Source organism: Diuraphis noxia, unplaced genomic scaffold (assembly GCF_037042655.1).
Source record: "Diuraphis noxia isolate RWA-SAM2 unplaced genomic scaffold, SU_Dnox_SAM2 contig0002, whole genome shotgun sequence".
NCBI lineage: Eukaryota > Metazoa > Arthropoda > Insecta > Hemiptera > Aphididae > Diuraphis > Diuraphis noxia.
In genome coordinates, this window is record NW_028301712.1 from 31,989,742 (window position 1) to 32,007,454 (window position 17,713).

A 17,713-nucleotide genomic window follows, 5' to 3' on the forward strand; every position below is an offset into this window, starting at 1 on the left:
ATGACATAATTGAATGTTTAATTGATACATCTAAATTATAATATATCATTATTAGTAGGGCTCAGATGTTTATGCACTTAAAACTACTATAATATGCGTTATAAATTATAAAATATGCATTGTTAGCCAATAAAAACACAATAAATTATTATAATTCATAAAACATAAATATTTTATTTTTATTTATTATTTTGTTTTAATACTATTTAAAATATATTTTTTAAATTTACATATAATACACGTTTCGACCGACACTACAATTTAAGTCGTACTAATACGTTGTCTAGTCGTTGTCGTATACACATCGTATATTCTATTATTGCTATAGGTATATGTTAGGTATCTAATAAAGTACCGTAGTCCAGAACAAACACGATAATGAAACGTTTATATTTTACGTCAATGCGTGGTAGATTGTAGTTACCATCCATAAAGCTTATAGGATACACAAATTGTGGAATTAATTGTATAGTTTGTTAATTTAAATTGTTTTTTTTTTTTTTGAAAAAATGAATTGAAATATGCATTTAAAATCTCAAAATATGCAATTAAAATACAAAACTATAAATTATGGAAAAATATGCAAAATAAAAATAGTATTATTTGATTCAGTTGAAAATGAATTAAATTTGCACCTATAGGTTAGAATTAAATTGGATAAATAAAAAAAAATAAGTAATTTCATAAGCACCCGATCCCTAATTATTACGATTTATAATCATAAAATACACAGTCGATCTAATGTACGACAATTATTTTACAGCAGTGGCGTTATAGTATACGGCAATATCCAATACATCATACGATCGTATATTACGAATTCTCTAGTCGGGCGCACTAAAATGGATATCGTGCACGAGTATAACAAGCAGTTATACCTCGTATGGTTTACGTAGGACTTCATAATCATAAGTCCTCATAACGGAATAAACCAAAAAAAAGCGACAGCATCAGCAGCAACAACAGCAGAAACAACAATAACAACAACAACAAGTAACGACAGCAACATCAACGCGTAATATTATCAGTCGGCGAAACTCCAACGCGTGGTGGAGCCTTGGGAATATTCGACCGCAGTGTATTATATAATATTATACCTATCCTGTTTTGAAGCGATGGCGTACAGTGCATAAAACATAATATACATAGATTTTAGGAACCACGAAGTGAATCATATTATACACAGTATAAAGCCGCTAAAACGATGCTGCGGTGTACATGACGTATATTATACAACACACACGAACTTATAACGACGAATTTTGTTCACGTGTGTAGACGAGGACCATAAGGAACTTCTGCGTGTCGTGTATTATTAATTAGCAAAGTCCCCCTCCACTCGGAAAAAGCACACTCTGCCTATGTTTTGCGGATTTGTCCGTCCCCTGTATACAGTTTTTACTTCATCATAGTTTACCGTATTAAATGAACCAGCAGTGGTATATCGTATATATTATTATATGCGTCTGTACGCAGTGTATTATCTTCTACGCTAATCACCGTAGAACGCGAGAGAAACAGAGAGACGGACAGAGCGGCTTCTTTAGCGATAGTGTATAATGTTCATGCCACCTATTATTATACGAAAAGGTAGACACGTTTGTCGTGGGCTCCGCGCATCGACGTACCAACGTTTTAGTGGAAAAGTTTGGCGCACTCTTGTCCCGACTATCTCTGTATCGCGTGCTTAATGGAATTTATAAACAACCGTATTCAGAACGACGTACGCTCGCGCACGGGGCACGATGAGTGGTGCGCGGGGAGGTTGCAAAATTTGTTTATTTATTTAGTGTTATTACCGCGAAAAATTAACGCGGAAAAGGGTCTCGTCGGGAGTTTGGGTGTTTTTCAGTTGGCTCTTCTGCCGTTTGTGTCCCTCACATAGACACTAATACACACACACTAATAGGTACTCTTTGCGTCTCGCGTGTCTGCAGTTATTCCTCGTAACTTTTAACGACGTCATTGCCTTCAAATTTTTGTCGCATAATCGTATTGTAATGTATAGCGCGCGTCTCCCGTGGCGCACCGAAATTATATTCCTCTTCGGATTGTCGGAACGTGATTTTAACGAAACGTCGAGAAAAAGCAAGGATCGTAACACACACACACACACACACACACACACACACACACACACACACACACACACACACTACACATATATATGCGTATAGAAGAAATTTTATTGTAATATATACATGATATAATATTTATATATATAGTAGTCATACTAGGTATGGCTGCGGTGTACATTGTACATATTATAATATACGTGCTATACGGTGGTCGTATTATGATTTATGATCCGCACGTCCGTACATGCGACGACTATTCCTCCAGCTGCTGTCGGATCATGCACCCGCGTGTTGTGAGGTATTGCTTCATTGTATTTACTATTTATATACATTTTGCAGGGTTTATACTTGGGCACCATCGGTCGAAGGTGTAAAAAAATAACAAAAGTTGCGATAGATTAAAATTAATATGGTCGTCGGTGTTTTCGCCGGGATTTGCCTTGCGATGCGTGCGATGATACGGTATATACAGCAGTTATAAATATGTGCAACTCTTGCGTGGTGGCTTACTATCGTCTACCAGTTACCACGATCACACGCGCCTACAGTAAACACGATCGCAATAGTTTCAATAATTAATATGCATAGAATGTATTATTTGAATACCCGCCGTGTATTGATGTGAATTGTTTGTAGATATTCCAGGTATGGTGTCTGAATAGGTACATACGAATGTACACCGTTATTGTGCGATGATGTAGCCACGTAGATAGATACTTATGTGTATCGATTAACCGCAATTAGAAATATCAAAAACAATAATAATAATAATAGCATCACCGATGGACAATAATTAGTTTAAGTTTGTCGATTTCTGGGGTCATTGAATTTTTATAAAATGTATCAAATTCGCCACCTGATCGATAAAATTAGTTTTCAACGATTATTGTGCATTTGAAAGATGATGAATAAAAATTAAGGAACATTTCAAATTATGTTTAGTATTCCTTAGTAAAAGTAAATATTTTCTGTTGCGCTTGATATTTCTTATCTGAAACTGTGTTATTCATATAGCTCACTAATATTTTTATTTCATTTTTCAAGCTTAGTTCATTTAAAATTGAATAGTTTAATGCATTCATCGGTGTTGTAGATGTAGACTAAAGCAGTAAAGCGTTTGATACGTCGAGGTGTATGGTAACAATTAACAGTACCTAATGTCTTGTGTATTATATATTTATAGATATAACATTATTATGTCCGACGATTCGGGTGTTACAGTTGTATACAACACAATATATATATATATATATATATATATATATATATATATAATATTTTGTATGCGTGTATATAATATGTAAACGTTGAAGTTCAAATACGATAGCCGTGTGAAGTAATTTGAAATTTTCAAGACGTCACCATTTATGTCATGAAACGACATTTCCAATTTCAGGACTTGAGAGAATCAAGTTGTAACTAGTAGAGTGGTGGGTACGTTTCGTAAAACTACTTTTAAAACAGATGAACATTGTACTGTATAAGTTGTATGATCTGATTAGTTCTTGTAATTGATGTACTTGAATCGAATGTATAGGATAAATCGTTTTCCGTTACACGTTGAGATGAGTTAAGTCCCATGGAGTGGTTGGTTTTAATTTTTTCTCATTCATCGGATTTGGTAGTAAACAAAAAAACACGACGAAAATCGGTTTATTTTTTTTATCAAACACAGGTTTTGCAGTTGTATCTTCAACAGTTTTAATCAAAAAAAAAAGTTTTTTTTTGTAACAGACTCATAGATATTTTGAATTTTGATAACGTTGAATTAGAAACATTAGGTATATTTAATTTTTACTATGCTCATTATTGTTTCAAACTGAATTTCAAACACCAAGCGATTAGATGATAAATTATCACGAACAGATTTTTAAAATTAACTTTTGATATGGACAACGTTATAATAAAGTATAATTTATTATTAGGCGTGCCTACAGAGAGAGGCACGACGATAAAAATAATGGTTTGACGTCCTAAGATATATCAAATGTTGATTTTATACTACATTCACTGTATTATTAACACCGTAGATAATGGCATATCGAAGTTAAGCATTCAACTGAATCTCCAGTGGTCTCAGTAAAACGACAACCTAATGTTAGTATAATGATATAAATAACCCCAGATCTCTGGGAGAGCACGCCAATGTCACAGCTGGTAATCTCTCGTCGTATCCAATTCAATCACTGTCTTGCAAATCCTTAGGAGAATTTAAAACCACCATCAATTCCCTGATTACACTATTCTCATTTCGCCCTTATAAATATAGCTGGGCCTAAATAATAATTATCGTTGAATCGCATTCGTTCGAATACTCGAAGTCTGACGTATTTTTACGGTTGGTGCTATCATTGGACTACCCGGGCTGTATAGTTGTTTTTCGCCGCATATTATACGTGTGTTGTGTTTGTTACAACGGTGTAATCGTTGAGATGTGACACGCTTTATCGTGACGGCTAGAGAGCTAATAAAAAGTAAGTTGCAAGTAAACCGAGTCAGACAGAACAACAAATCCGAAATCATTGAATTGTTTCGCTTGCCGTGTATCCATGCATAAACCATCAAAGAGCCTTTGTTGTGCACGCGGTTCGTTGCTTTGTTGTGTAATGTTTATTATGGGGTCTTAAAACCGAGAAAAAATTGTATTACGAAAAAATTGTGTATATGCATGCTATATCATACAACTGTTGTAGTCGTATATTATATATATGCTTCTATAAGACTATTATAATAACGTTCTTATCGTGTCGCGTTCTTTATTTATTTTTTATCAGATAGCATTATCCTTTTGGTTTAAAACTCGGCTCGTATATACCGAGAAGCGGTCGAGTCAATTTCAGGAAACGGCCGTCATATTGAAAATTCACGACAGATGACTATTGATAAAAAAAAAAAAAAATAGATTGTTTCACCAGTGTTTATAATATTATAATAAAAGCATAACAATATTATGTTTGCAATAAATGTACATATTTTTCACTTGTACATCGTTTTTGTAACCATACTACAAAAGTTCCGTTTAAAATCTAAGACAAGACAATAGAAATGAGAAAAATTCAGAGAAATACATGTTATGACACATATAACAATATACGTTTTACACAAAAACCAAAACATTACCACCATCGGTGGCACCAGTCATTGTTCTGAAAAACAGACGTGTCTGAAGTGTGCAGAGCTTTTGTTTTTTACGACCACATCAAACTTCACATAAATACACACATTATACTTTCACATTATATACTATTGTCATTTGTTATATACGTATATAGTCACGTAGAAATAGAGGGCGTAAAAATGTGAAAGCCCTTCAGATAACTAATAATTTCGTATTAGAACATTTGTTAAAAATGTTTCAATTTTTATTTAATCGAGAAATAATTTTACCGATTAACGTAATGCAATTTTAAAATGTTTCATATAAGATGATATGTTATAAAATATTATTTTTATAATTTATTCTGCATGTGATCTGAAAACATTCTGTTGAATGATGAACACGAATACGTATTCATTGAACAGAATGTTTTCAGATCACCAGAATAAGTTATAAAAATGGCTAATAAGTACACCAAATAATTTATATACGGCTCGCAAATTAATCCTTTACATTTTTTAAATGGATGACATTAAAATATGTTGGAATACATCTTTAAGAGTACCTATTAGATTTAATATATAAAAATGTATCAAAATATCAACTATTTTAACATGTTTCTATTTTTAAGTCCTGTTTTTAGTTTGGTTTTTGGTGTATAATTTTATTCTTTTTAAATTTGATATTATTTTCGATCTAAAATGCTATTATACTCCATTAAATAAACAGTATTTATTATAACTAAATCAAAAATTAAAATTCAACGATGAATAAAATATTAAACTTAAATTCAGTATTTTAATATCGAATTAAAATTTTTAATTTTCATTACCTAATCGAACATATTTTGAAAAGGTAATCAACCCAATTGTAATTATTATTTGAAATGTCTCACGCATATGGCATACCATAATTTTATTTATGTATATATTGTTGATAGAGCATTTTTTTAATCAGCAATGGCCAATAATTGATTTAAACAATTTTGATATGCGCCTTGGTAGGATTTATCCTGCAAGTGTGCTTGCTAGATAGAGTAAATTAAAAAAAAGGATTATACTAAGTGCAAATTAATAATTTCTAGTTCATAAAATGGATAGGTACTTATCCCATTTCATTTAAAGTTCAAATATACTCGTTTATACGAAAAATGTTTTGGAAAAAAATTATATTTTTAAAATCATATATTGAAATATAATTCAGGTATTTGTGAGGGTTTTTCAGAACGTATAGATGGAAAAAATATGTAATTTCTAATCTCATTTAAAGTTGTTAAGTTGTTTCATTTTTTATTGTTTTATATGCAATTTTTATATTGCCTTGCGAGTAATAATAATTGCCGAATGATTTGTTTGTGCTAGAAGTTCAGTCCTTCTAAATTGATTGTTTGTGACAGCAGTGAGCGGCGATGTCGTCGTCGCGTGCGACAACCATATTATCATGGTGACAATAACAATATAACTTACGCACAATCGACGTTTTGGACATAATTTGTTGTATGCGCGTAAGTATATCATGTAATCGCAGCAGTGGCCTCAGCAGCAACGCCGCTCTCGTATCTAGTTAATATATTATTATTAATATTGTTATACACCTGCTCGTGCCTACCACCTTTACACTGCCGACGGTGTATTGTTTACCTCTCCGTCGGCGTCGTTGCCGTTCCTGTCATTATTATTATCTTTTATTTTCGTGTACATATATATCATAATATGTATATTCATAATTCTCTATAGGTATATATTATATTCTCGTACATATATTTTCGTACAGATGGCGGTGAGGTGAGGCAGGACTTAAATTACTTACATAAACATGATGCGTATATTATTATAATAATATAGGCGTAGCAGTGTGCGCCGTGTACGACGACGATGACGACTCCCCAGAGTTGCATTAACGTGTACGCGTATAACTTACCGTACGTGCACTATAAATATGAGTGTGCGTGTGTGTGTGCAGTAACGAGACGGGGAAAAAACGGCGGAGATTGAATGTACGATATTATAGAATAAAGACGCCGACGAGGACGGTATAATGACGACGACCGCGGTTTCGCGTGTATTCAGCGTGTACCTACCACTATAGTAATATGTTACCTGTATTAATATAATGTATCATGTTCTATATTACGCATTATATTATTACACAACGGTAAAGGTGTAGTACGGGTTACTCTTAAAACGTCGTATTTCACCCGCGAATGTAATGATATCGTCGCGATAACAAACATCAAAATCGAAACCAAAATATTATGATCCCACTATAAATGGACGTATAATAATGCTGTGCAGGTATACATATATATATATTATATATTATATAAATGTGTGTATACGATATTTAGACATCTGCAGTAAAATGGGTGTTTCGTGATTTTTTTTAAACGACGAGCGTGGTATCTTACGCGTACTTGCACACACACACACACACAAACGCGCGTGCGCGCGTCACGAAGCGCTGTGAGTGTACAGACATATTATATTATGTATTGTAATATTGTGGTAATGACGAGTTATACGTCACTCGGCAGTGAACATTATTATTTTCTCCCGCGGGCTACACATGTATACGCTTGCCATAATATGATGTACATATTGTATGCACAGACGTTTGACGACAAATTTCCTCAACCCCAAACCATAGCATATATCAAATTTAAGAGGATACGATATTACTTTATATTATTATGTACACCACGCAACGGGCGTAAGATTTTATTTTGATTAAAAACATAATTTTGTGTTTGTATGAGTATGTTAGGGTGGGGGGGGGGTGTAAAGACCGGAGAGAATGATTCATGGTTCAATATTTTTCAGGCAATTTTTATATATAATATATTATATTATATGAACTAAAATAAAATTCGTTTATGTATTTTTTTTTATCATCTAACAATATATACGCGCTCGTGAATTATGGTCAGGTGTATTCGGCAATAACGAAAAAACACCAATACGGTGGTGGCGGCAGACATTTATTTTCTTTCATAATAAAAATAAATATATGTTTTTACCTGTTTCGTAAAAAGTAATTTTACTGCAAGATTTCACTCGGCCCCAAAACGTAAAACTTTGCAATGAATAATCAATACACTCGTACTATAGCACGTCGAAACATACATAGGGTAAAGGAAGGTATGTTCGTGATATATGTAATTTCGTGATATTTCTTTCGGCATTTGTAACGGACATACCTATTAGTCAAAAACATCGAAATTACGTCAAATGGTACCCTGGGTACTACTGTCGTTTGACAAAGAGTCGTTGGGTGCGTATGATACGTTGATTGTTTACTATCAGTTTGTACATTCTTTATCATTATTTTACGTGCGTTCTGCACATTTGTTTTGGAGTACTTGACCAACATTTTTATTTCCAGACTTGTGTTTAAGGTAAGTAAATAATTTTTATTAAATATTAAACTAGAAAACATGCTTGATTTAATGGTAAAACTTTTGTTTTTTTATTGACTTCCTTTAACTTATGATTGCTTATCGCAGATACACATTTTCTTAACGTTTTCACCTCAAATGAATTTACATTTTTAATCATGTTTCTTTTAATAAATATAATGACATTAAAAATTGTTTTAATCACGATATACCTATATAATTAAATGAAGATAATCTGTTTCTCTATACGAATCTGCAAATATTTTTGCAGTTAAGCCTATCACGAAATTACCTACTATCACGAAATTATGATTATCACGAAATTACATTACATTACAAAATTATTTTTTTAATTTATCTTAATCCTATTTTATTACATACATATACTTTATTAATTATTTAAAAATACTTTGTGGTTTTTAGATCTTAAAGTATAATGTCAAAAATGAAATATATTTATTTACATTTTCAGCTCATACTAGTCATTTATTACAGCCACTAGATGTAGGAGTATACAAACCACTTAAGTCAAACTGGGCCACTAGCTTAAATGACTTTATGAGGGAAAATCCTGGAGATAAACCAAATCGGACAACTTTTCATACAATATTGAATTCAGCATTCATTAAAAGCTTTTCTAAAAAAAATATAGAAAATGCATTTAAAAAAAGTGGCATTTGCCCATTAAATAAAAATGCCATTCCTCCAGAAGCAATAGCTCCATCTCAATTGACAAACAGGGATATTCAAAGTAGAGAAATTCAACCACACAGTATTACTGCTATACAAACATTGTTAACTATTCCTTCTGTAGAGCCAACCACACCTAACCCTAATAGGCCAAAAAGGGATTCAAGTGCAAAATGTCTGACTCCTCCTGATCAACCTATTCCATCAACTTCAAAGGAGTCTGTTCCTGTATGTTCTAAAAAAAGTACAAAAAATAAAAATGCATCAAAAGATGATGATTGGAAGTGCGGGGTTTGTAAACAAAGTTACAACAGTGATGTAAAAAAAAAAAATGGAAAAAAATGGGTGCAGTGTTCCTATTGTTTAGTACCTTATCATGAGAGTTGTCAAACATATGAGGACATTGATTAAGTATTTATGTGTGATACATGTTGTCAACAAGAATATGATTTAGAAAAATAAGTAAAACAAATAAATATGGTTAATATTATAGTTATTATATTAAGAGTTTTTTGTAGGTCTGTTATTTTATTTTCTAAGCTTTATATATATAAATATAAAGTACCTAATGAAAGTTTTATTATAATTTTGTTAATAACCTGACTATATTTATATTTTATGAACTTAAAGTCTGATTGAATAGTTATGAATTCAAAAAAGTGTTGATATTTTATGTTATATTATACCAGATGTTATACTTAATTATTAAAGAAAAATTTGAATGAAAAATTTAGTTATTATATAAAGAGTTTTTTGGTTTTTTTTTATATAAAGTTATGTACCTATATATATATCAATATTAGGTGTGTAGGTCTGTTATTTTATTTTCTAAGCTATACCTATGTTAAAAGAAAATTTTTTTATATATATAAATATAAAGTAATGAACATTTTATTATAATTTTGTTAAGTTATAAGCCTGATTATATTTATATTTTATGAACTTAAAGTCTGATTGAATAGTTATGAATTCAAAAAAGTGTTGACATATTTTGTTATATTATACCAGATGTTATACTTAATTATTAAAGAACAATTTGAATGAAAAATTTAAATTATTGTGTACTCACGAAATTACCTAACCGCTATCACGAAATTAAATATCATATCACAAAATTACCTAACTTTTCTCAATGACTTTTGAGCTTTTATAAAAACTTATCAAAGGACTTAAAATCCCAAAACTGCATAGATTCTAGTAACTTTACTCTATGTTCATCAAACAATTAAAGTTATTAAGTAAAATTACTGAAATTGACTTTGTAATTACACATCTAGTTAATTTATCACGAATATACCTTCCTTTACCCTACACGCTATATGGTCTATATAATATAATATTTATTTTTCATATGAGTATATTACATAATATTGTCATTTTTATCTGCTAAACACGAAAGATCGGTTTGTCGAAATCATTTCCAATGCGATTTTTATAAAATACTCTCTATAGACTATAATATGTTCTTATTTGAGATCTTTCACTCCATTTAATCGTAAAACAAAGTGAATTTTACCGGAAGTTTGACCGTTTTAAAGATAGGTATATTATTCACTAAATTTCTACCGTGAGATGTACGAATAGAATGAAGTACTCCACTAATACCGGAAAACGGTAATACAAGAGTCCGCTTATCCGACTACTTCCTTCCGCAATCATATTATTAAGTTGCTATTGATGTTTTCATTTTTGTTGTTAGAGATTGGTTGTCAAACGACTTACATAACGACCAATGCGCGGTAGGAAATATTCCCCACAGTACTGTGACCAAAATTATTGTTACCATTTTTACTAGCTATTTTAAAAGTAGGTACTTGTGAACAAACGTTACTTAATATATAAAATTGGTAAATCATGATGTACCTACATAGGATTCTTGCTGTTTCCAACTATATTGTATTGTATAAAAGGATGCGAATGTAGATTAATAGAATTGTAATTTTAAACTAAAAACATTGAATAAAAAAAATATATATAAATCGTGACTCAAATTGGAAACGTTTATCGGCTACATGAGACGTATCAAAAATAATAATATTTATGAAAATAAAACATTTAAAAGACGTCCCATTAATTTAACAAACAATTAACATGTTTACGCGGGATAAGTATCATGCAGCGTCTTCTGAATAGGCGTGAGCACTATCTGCAATCCATTGTTTATGAACATACTATACCATTCGTAATAATAAACTTTTGAATTTATGAAAAACGTTTAAGTATTATATATGTAGTAGTTACTACTGTTACTAGTATAGTATATTAAATCGTAAATTTCCTTGAAAAAAGTTCTGAAACATATTTCTAACCAAACAGAAATATTATCTCTGTGAGAAATCTTTTTACTATTTATATGTATGTTACAAATCATAAATGACAGCTGCTAATGAATATAAGTAAAAAAAAAATAATTTGAAAACGTTGAATAATAAATTTAGAAAATGAGTGATGTTTTCGAAATTGGTTGATTGTATTGACAACGTACCTACTTAATATACCTACGGTAATAGATGGGTATATACTATATATAATAATTATATTTTGAATGATAGTAAAATTTAGTAGAAATATTGGTAAATACTAAATATTTTTATTTTCTGAAGAAAAATACCGCAGGAGGCAAGTTCGGGGCTTCTTAAAAAATGTCTGTAGAGCAGTTGCTATCTTATCACCAACTGATAACAAACAGGCTGAGACAGCCCATATTTTTCACAAAAATTCGTACTACACATCTTTTAATGTACCATGAAATAAAAAGGAACCGTGGGGGAGCCAAAAAAATATTATTTTTTAAAAATGTGCATAATGTATTCAGTACTACCTATTACTATCTAGCAAGTAGTCTTATTTATTAGTATTTAGTAGGTACCTACACACTTCTCGAATCCGTAGTGCACACTTCAATTTTGGATTACACACTTTGTGTTGGGGTTCACTAAAAAAGGTATCGGCATAGATGCGGTCGGCACAGTTGCGGTCAATACCTTTTTGGTGGCACTTGCGGTCACTATTTTTTTTTACATATTTGAACTGGTTTTTACAATACTGATATAATAATAATAGTTAAACCTATAATATATTAAAAATCAAACTTTCCTTCTTTTATGTTATTTTTATATATAAATTGGTACAACGTTATCCATGTCAATGCGATGATAATTATTAAAATGTTGAAAAAAATGTTACATTACACTTGACAGAAGAATTGAAAAAAACATTAAAATCATATGAAGAGGACAGAGACTTAAAAAAATGTCTAACAATACTTTCTTTCATACAAAAACTTGATTAATAGACAATAGCAATTAACTGACATGTCTAATAATTATATGTTTTATATTTATATCAGAATAGTTTACAATGAATATATATAAAAAAAACAACTTTTAAGAAAACCAGTAAATATTAAATAATATTTATTGCCAGTCCTAAGCCTGTAAAAGTATTATCAGTATTGTAAAAACCAGTTCAAATATGTAAAAAAAAATAATGACCGCAAGTGCCACCAAAAAGGTATTGACCGCAACTGTGCCGACCGCATCTGTGCCGTAATCACTAAAAAATAGGGCCTGGGCTGAGGTTAGGTTAAGTGGCCTCCTAGTGACATCGTTAAGCATTCAAATGAAACTTCTGAAAGTCTCCTAAACAACGACGGACAGTCCTTAGCTCCTTCGTTTCTTCTTTGCTAAATTATAGATTTTAAAAAATATGGTGTTGTTTCTGAATTACCTACTCTGTAATGATAGCTTTATCATAAATAGAGAACATAGTGTGTACGAGACACACGATTGATACTGTGGGTGTGCATAATTATATTTATTTTGTTAGTTCATAGGGTACAATTTGGTCAATTTAATGCATAGTTTAATCAATAGTTGCACCGAGTATAGCTGACTTGAATGTTATACTGTAATAGTTGGTTACAATGATAATATAATAATAAAAAAATTAACAAACAAATAAATAATAATAAACATAAATAATGTGTCGGAACGACTCATCATAGATCTGTTGACTGTTGATGTTCGTTATTGAATAAATTGTACTACATTATTTGATTGTTGTTGTAGTATAGCTGCATATTATAATGATTCCGTGGTAATAAAATACTAATATACGAGTGGAGTATAATAGTATAGTTAAGTGTCATGAACTCGGTAATGAAATTATCGTTATAGTTATCACGACGGCGACGTCCATTGTATTGTGTAAACTAGATAATATTATCATAATTTTTTATCGGGTAGTTGATCGTGTGGGTAAGATCGATACGGATTGAGAAATATTCATCAAAAAGTGAAATTTCGGGAGTAATCGAATTGGTTCCTATTTAAAAAAGGTATTTTATTAAGTTGATCCAAATTTTTAATAATCGGTACCTACAAAATATAAATTAGATAGTATAAAATGCAAATGTACCTACACTATATTATATAGTATATACGATAAAATGATAATAGATTGTTATATTGGAAATTAAGCACATTATCACTGATACTCCGATCGATTAAGATAACGATTGAGATATATTTTGATATTTTGTGCATCTAACCTAAGTGATGACTAAATGACTTCCAAATGAACGATTTTAAATTTTATATATTATAATATATATTTTTTTAACACACATTAACGTATATTAACCAAACCTACTGTAGAGTTAACAGTCCTAAGCCTGTAAAATTGAGAAGGAAAATGTGCGTAATTAATGAGAACCAATTCGGCTTCTAATGGAATCTCGTCCTCAACTGGTATAGGAGTATAGACAACTATTAGTTAATTTTTATCACCGTTTGATTTGACTTCTTTCAACTAATGTTTTAATTTTCGTTCTGATTTCGCTTCTTTGTCTCCCCCTACAGAAGCGCAATAATACGATTTGTAGGTCATTCCGAGATAGACGACTCGTCGATACGCACGAGTTTGGGCACTTAGTTTGGGATTTACTTGAATTCACTCAAATCTAATTCGATAAAAGGTTTAAACGCTTCACATGCAAATTAGTTATGATTTTCTTCAATTAAAATTCACTAGTAAAATATTTAATCGTAATTAAACTACGAATTGATTTTATATTATGTAAAAATATGTTGAGACGTTGAGATTAGGAGGTTACGAAATTGAACAGTCGTCGCGATTTGTTACAAGTATAAATACGATTAACATAATAATATAGTTAAACCTACCAATTTATTTTGAAGAGGTTTATTATTATTATGTTATTTTTGGACAGCAATATTGATTGATTATTTTTCTCGCTTTTTGTATCAACATTATGCCCAACTACTCGTATCAATCGCAGTTTTCAATGGTATTATATTATAGTGCATTTGCTTTTGACGTTCAATGTGACCAACTAAATACATCGTATTATAATTAAGACGTATCGTTGTATAACCCTTGTTCGATCAATTTATCCATTTTTATGTATTTCTGCTCACAAATAGCAATATTTAGAAGACTACTTTTGGAACCGTTTGTAAAGAAAAATATAATAATAGCTATATTGGACCGTGTATTTAGCTTATAATTTTTTTTTTTTTTTTTTGAAGAAGAATACAAATAAATCATTTGCACGTAACGTGCTGTTTTATAAATTTTATAGAGGTTAGTGAATTTTGTAGATGGTACATAATTCAAACAATTCATTCAGATATTATATTAGTTTAAACCTTAAATTATTGAAATCCAGTGTTTCACTGGCGTGTATCTATAATGATTTTAGTTAAATAAATAATGCAGCCAACATAAAAATATGTGGTCCATTTATAATTGACAACGACATGTTATTCATTTGAGAACAAATCAAAACCACAATATATGTTAATGGAAATTATTGTTGGTAAAATGTGTAGAGTTATAATTGAAACTATTTTTGAGTCATTTAGGTATTATAAATAGTCTATGATGTATTGGTTTATAAAGCCTACATTCTCACAATCATTCTAAAGAAAATTTTTCAAAAATTAGGTCCATATTTTATAATTTATTATTTTTCATATAGTTAATTTATACATTATTTCTAAAAAAAAGAAAGATTATTTAGAGATATTTTATTGTTTATAAACAAAAAATCATTGAAAAATACGCTACTCGATATTGCTTGGAATTTCATATTTTTTTTTGCAAGAAAGATGCTTTATATACTTGAAATTTGAACAGAATATTTTTATTAGTTATCATATTACGTTAGAACTAAAAAAAAATCAAGGTAAAAAAACTTCTCTGTTATTTTTATTAACTAATTTTTTTCGTTTAAGTCATTCCCCGTAATAATAATTATTGTATAATTTCAATATCAACTGACTGAGGTTAAGGAAAATATTACGAATTCATGAAAAATGTATTATAATCATGGTTGATATCGCGGTGCATTACTACTGTGAAGAAAAAAAAGTTCTTGTGGCATGTCGGAACAAAACCAACATATTATTAGTATAGTTTTCTATGTCATCTACCGTGTTTCGTTGTGTTTTTTCTTGAGTAAATCATTTAAAATCTAAAATTACTTTTACTAGTTCATTAAATTTATCGTGAAGTTTGTTTTAATACTAATACATTTTTTGTCTTTAAAAATCAGCGAATCTCAGATATATATTTTAATCGAAGAGATAATGCTTTTCAAATGATAAAAACACGTTTTTTAAAGCTAGATAAATATCTCAATTAATAATTAGTAGTAGAAAATTAAAAGATAATATATTCATTGAAGTCAGTCAAGGTCGCTTAATTTTCAGATGATAAAATAAAAATTGAAATTTTTGCAGAAAAAATCTTTAAGAAAAATAAAAGGGATTTGTGGATATGCTATTGGTTAAAATAGTTTTATGATGAAACTTTCATAAGAATTGCCCAAAATCATTTTAGTTTTTATATTTATTTTATGTCTTTATAATATTTAATTAAATGTTCATACATTTTTAAAGTACATATATCAAGGTTTTTTATGTTTTTCAAATTAAGTACAACATAAATAACCAAAATCGAGTTGTAACGAGTTGTTTTTAATTTGGTTGTTGATAGGGATTAAAGGACAAAATATTGTAGTAACTAGTAAGGAGTGATTGTTAAAAGTTTCAATTATTTCTAACTAGTAATAATTAGTATTAACTTTGTTCATATAAGTAAATAACTGATAATGATTATTAGCATTTTACTGTCAACGGGTAGTCGGCCATTGTACCACATTTTCCACATTTTATCTTATGAATCACATACAATATTTTTTATTATTAATTATCTGGGTATTGGGTCAAAAAATAAACACGAAATGTTTATAGAGTACTGAAATTTATCACATAATATTATATATAACAAAGATCGGGTGGTCGTCGACTGACTTGGTGGCGTCTTATTGGCGGACCGATAATCGACAAAAAGTTTGAAATTAATAAAATGAGGAATAAGATATGTTCTACCATTAGAATATCTATAATGTATAAACATTAGCGATTCCAAATTGTATTATTAAATTAATTTTAATTCACATTAATATACGTAAATACATATTTATCAATTTACCAAAGTAACGAAATTATTAAATTAAATAAAAAACATAACATGCTATTACATATATACAATACATTCATGATAAAATATAATATATACAATAATGAAATAAATTAATGAAAAATAACAATTAAAGTTTTACAGGAACTGGTAAAAATCAAACCAGGTTTCGTCTAAATTTAAAAATAATGAGTTAAATAAAGAAATTGTTTTTATTTTTATTTTTATTAGAAATATGCACAATAAGCTTATGTGCTAAAAGAAGGCAGGACGTTAAAATTAATTAAAAAGCCCCCCACTGGTAACACTTACATGAATTATTATTTATTTTTATATATATATATATTTTGTTTTTTAATTATTGATGGTTGGAATTTCGTTTTAGCCTGCGCCTTCGATTTTCTGGGGGAGTAAGAGAGGAGAGGTTTTCAATAAGAAGATTTTGGAGGGATAGAAGTCGTATGTGGAAGCGCGAGTATAAGAATTAAGCTTCTTCATTGATGGTTTTCATGTGAAAATCCTTATGTAATGTTAGATTTGAGACGTACGGTGGTGCATTGGAGAGTCGTCGAAGAGCTAGGTTTTGGAATACTTGGATTTTATTGGTGTTGGATTTTTTTGCTGAACCCCAGAGCTTTATGCCATAAGTCCAATTAGGGTTCGGTAGAGATTTGTAAATTAGAAGTTCGACTTTTAGATTGGTGTTATTATTTCTCGATATTAGAGAGCTGAGCATGCGCAATGGGCATTGAGAATCAGTTTTTTGGTTCGTATATGATTTTTCCATGTTAGACGTTTGTCGAGTTTGAGTCCGAGGTATTTTATTGTACCCTATGTGGGAATTGGGATGTTGTTCAATGCGAGAGTTGGACATAAACTCTTTTTGAGAATAAATGAAGTGTGACTTGATTTGTTTTGGTTTATTGTGATACGCCAATTGTCGTA

At 30.1% G+C, this 17,713-nt stretch overlaps 1 protein-coding gene across 1 annotated transcript; it reads left to right on the plus strand.

Annotated features, from left to right (window-relative positions):
* Nucleotides 1-8,488: 8,488 nt before the first annotated feature.
* Nucleotides 8,489-10,313, plus strand: LOC149058353 (uncharacterized). The gene is made up of 2 exons (XM_089219190.1): nt 8,489-8,569; nt 9,065-10,313. Exon 2 carries the CDS (start codon nt 9,128-9,130, stop codon nt 9,668-9,670), a length of 543 nt encoding a protein of 180 aa, XP_089075316.1. The 5' UTR covers nt 8,489-8,569; nt 9,065-9,127; the 3' UTR covers nt 9,671-10,313.
* Nucleotides 10,314-17,713: the final 7,400 nt, after the last annotated feature.

Excerpts from the sequence above, each read along its gene's own strand:
- LOC149058353 (XM_089219190.1), top strand. The coding sequence starts at position 9,128 with ATGAGGGAAAATCCTGGAGATAAACCAAATCGGACAACTTTTCATACA.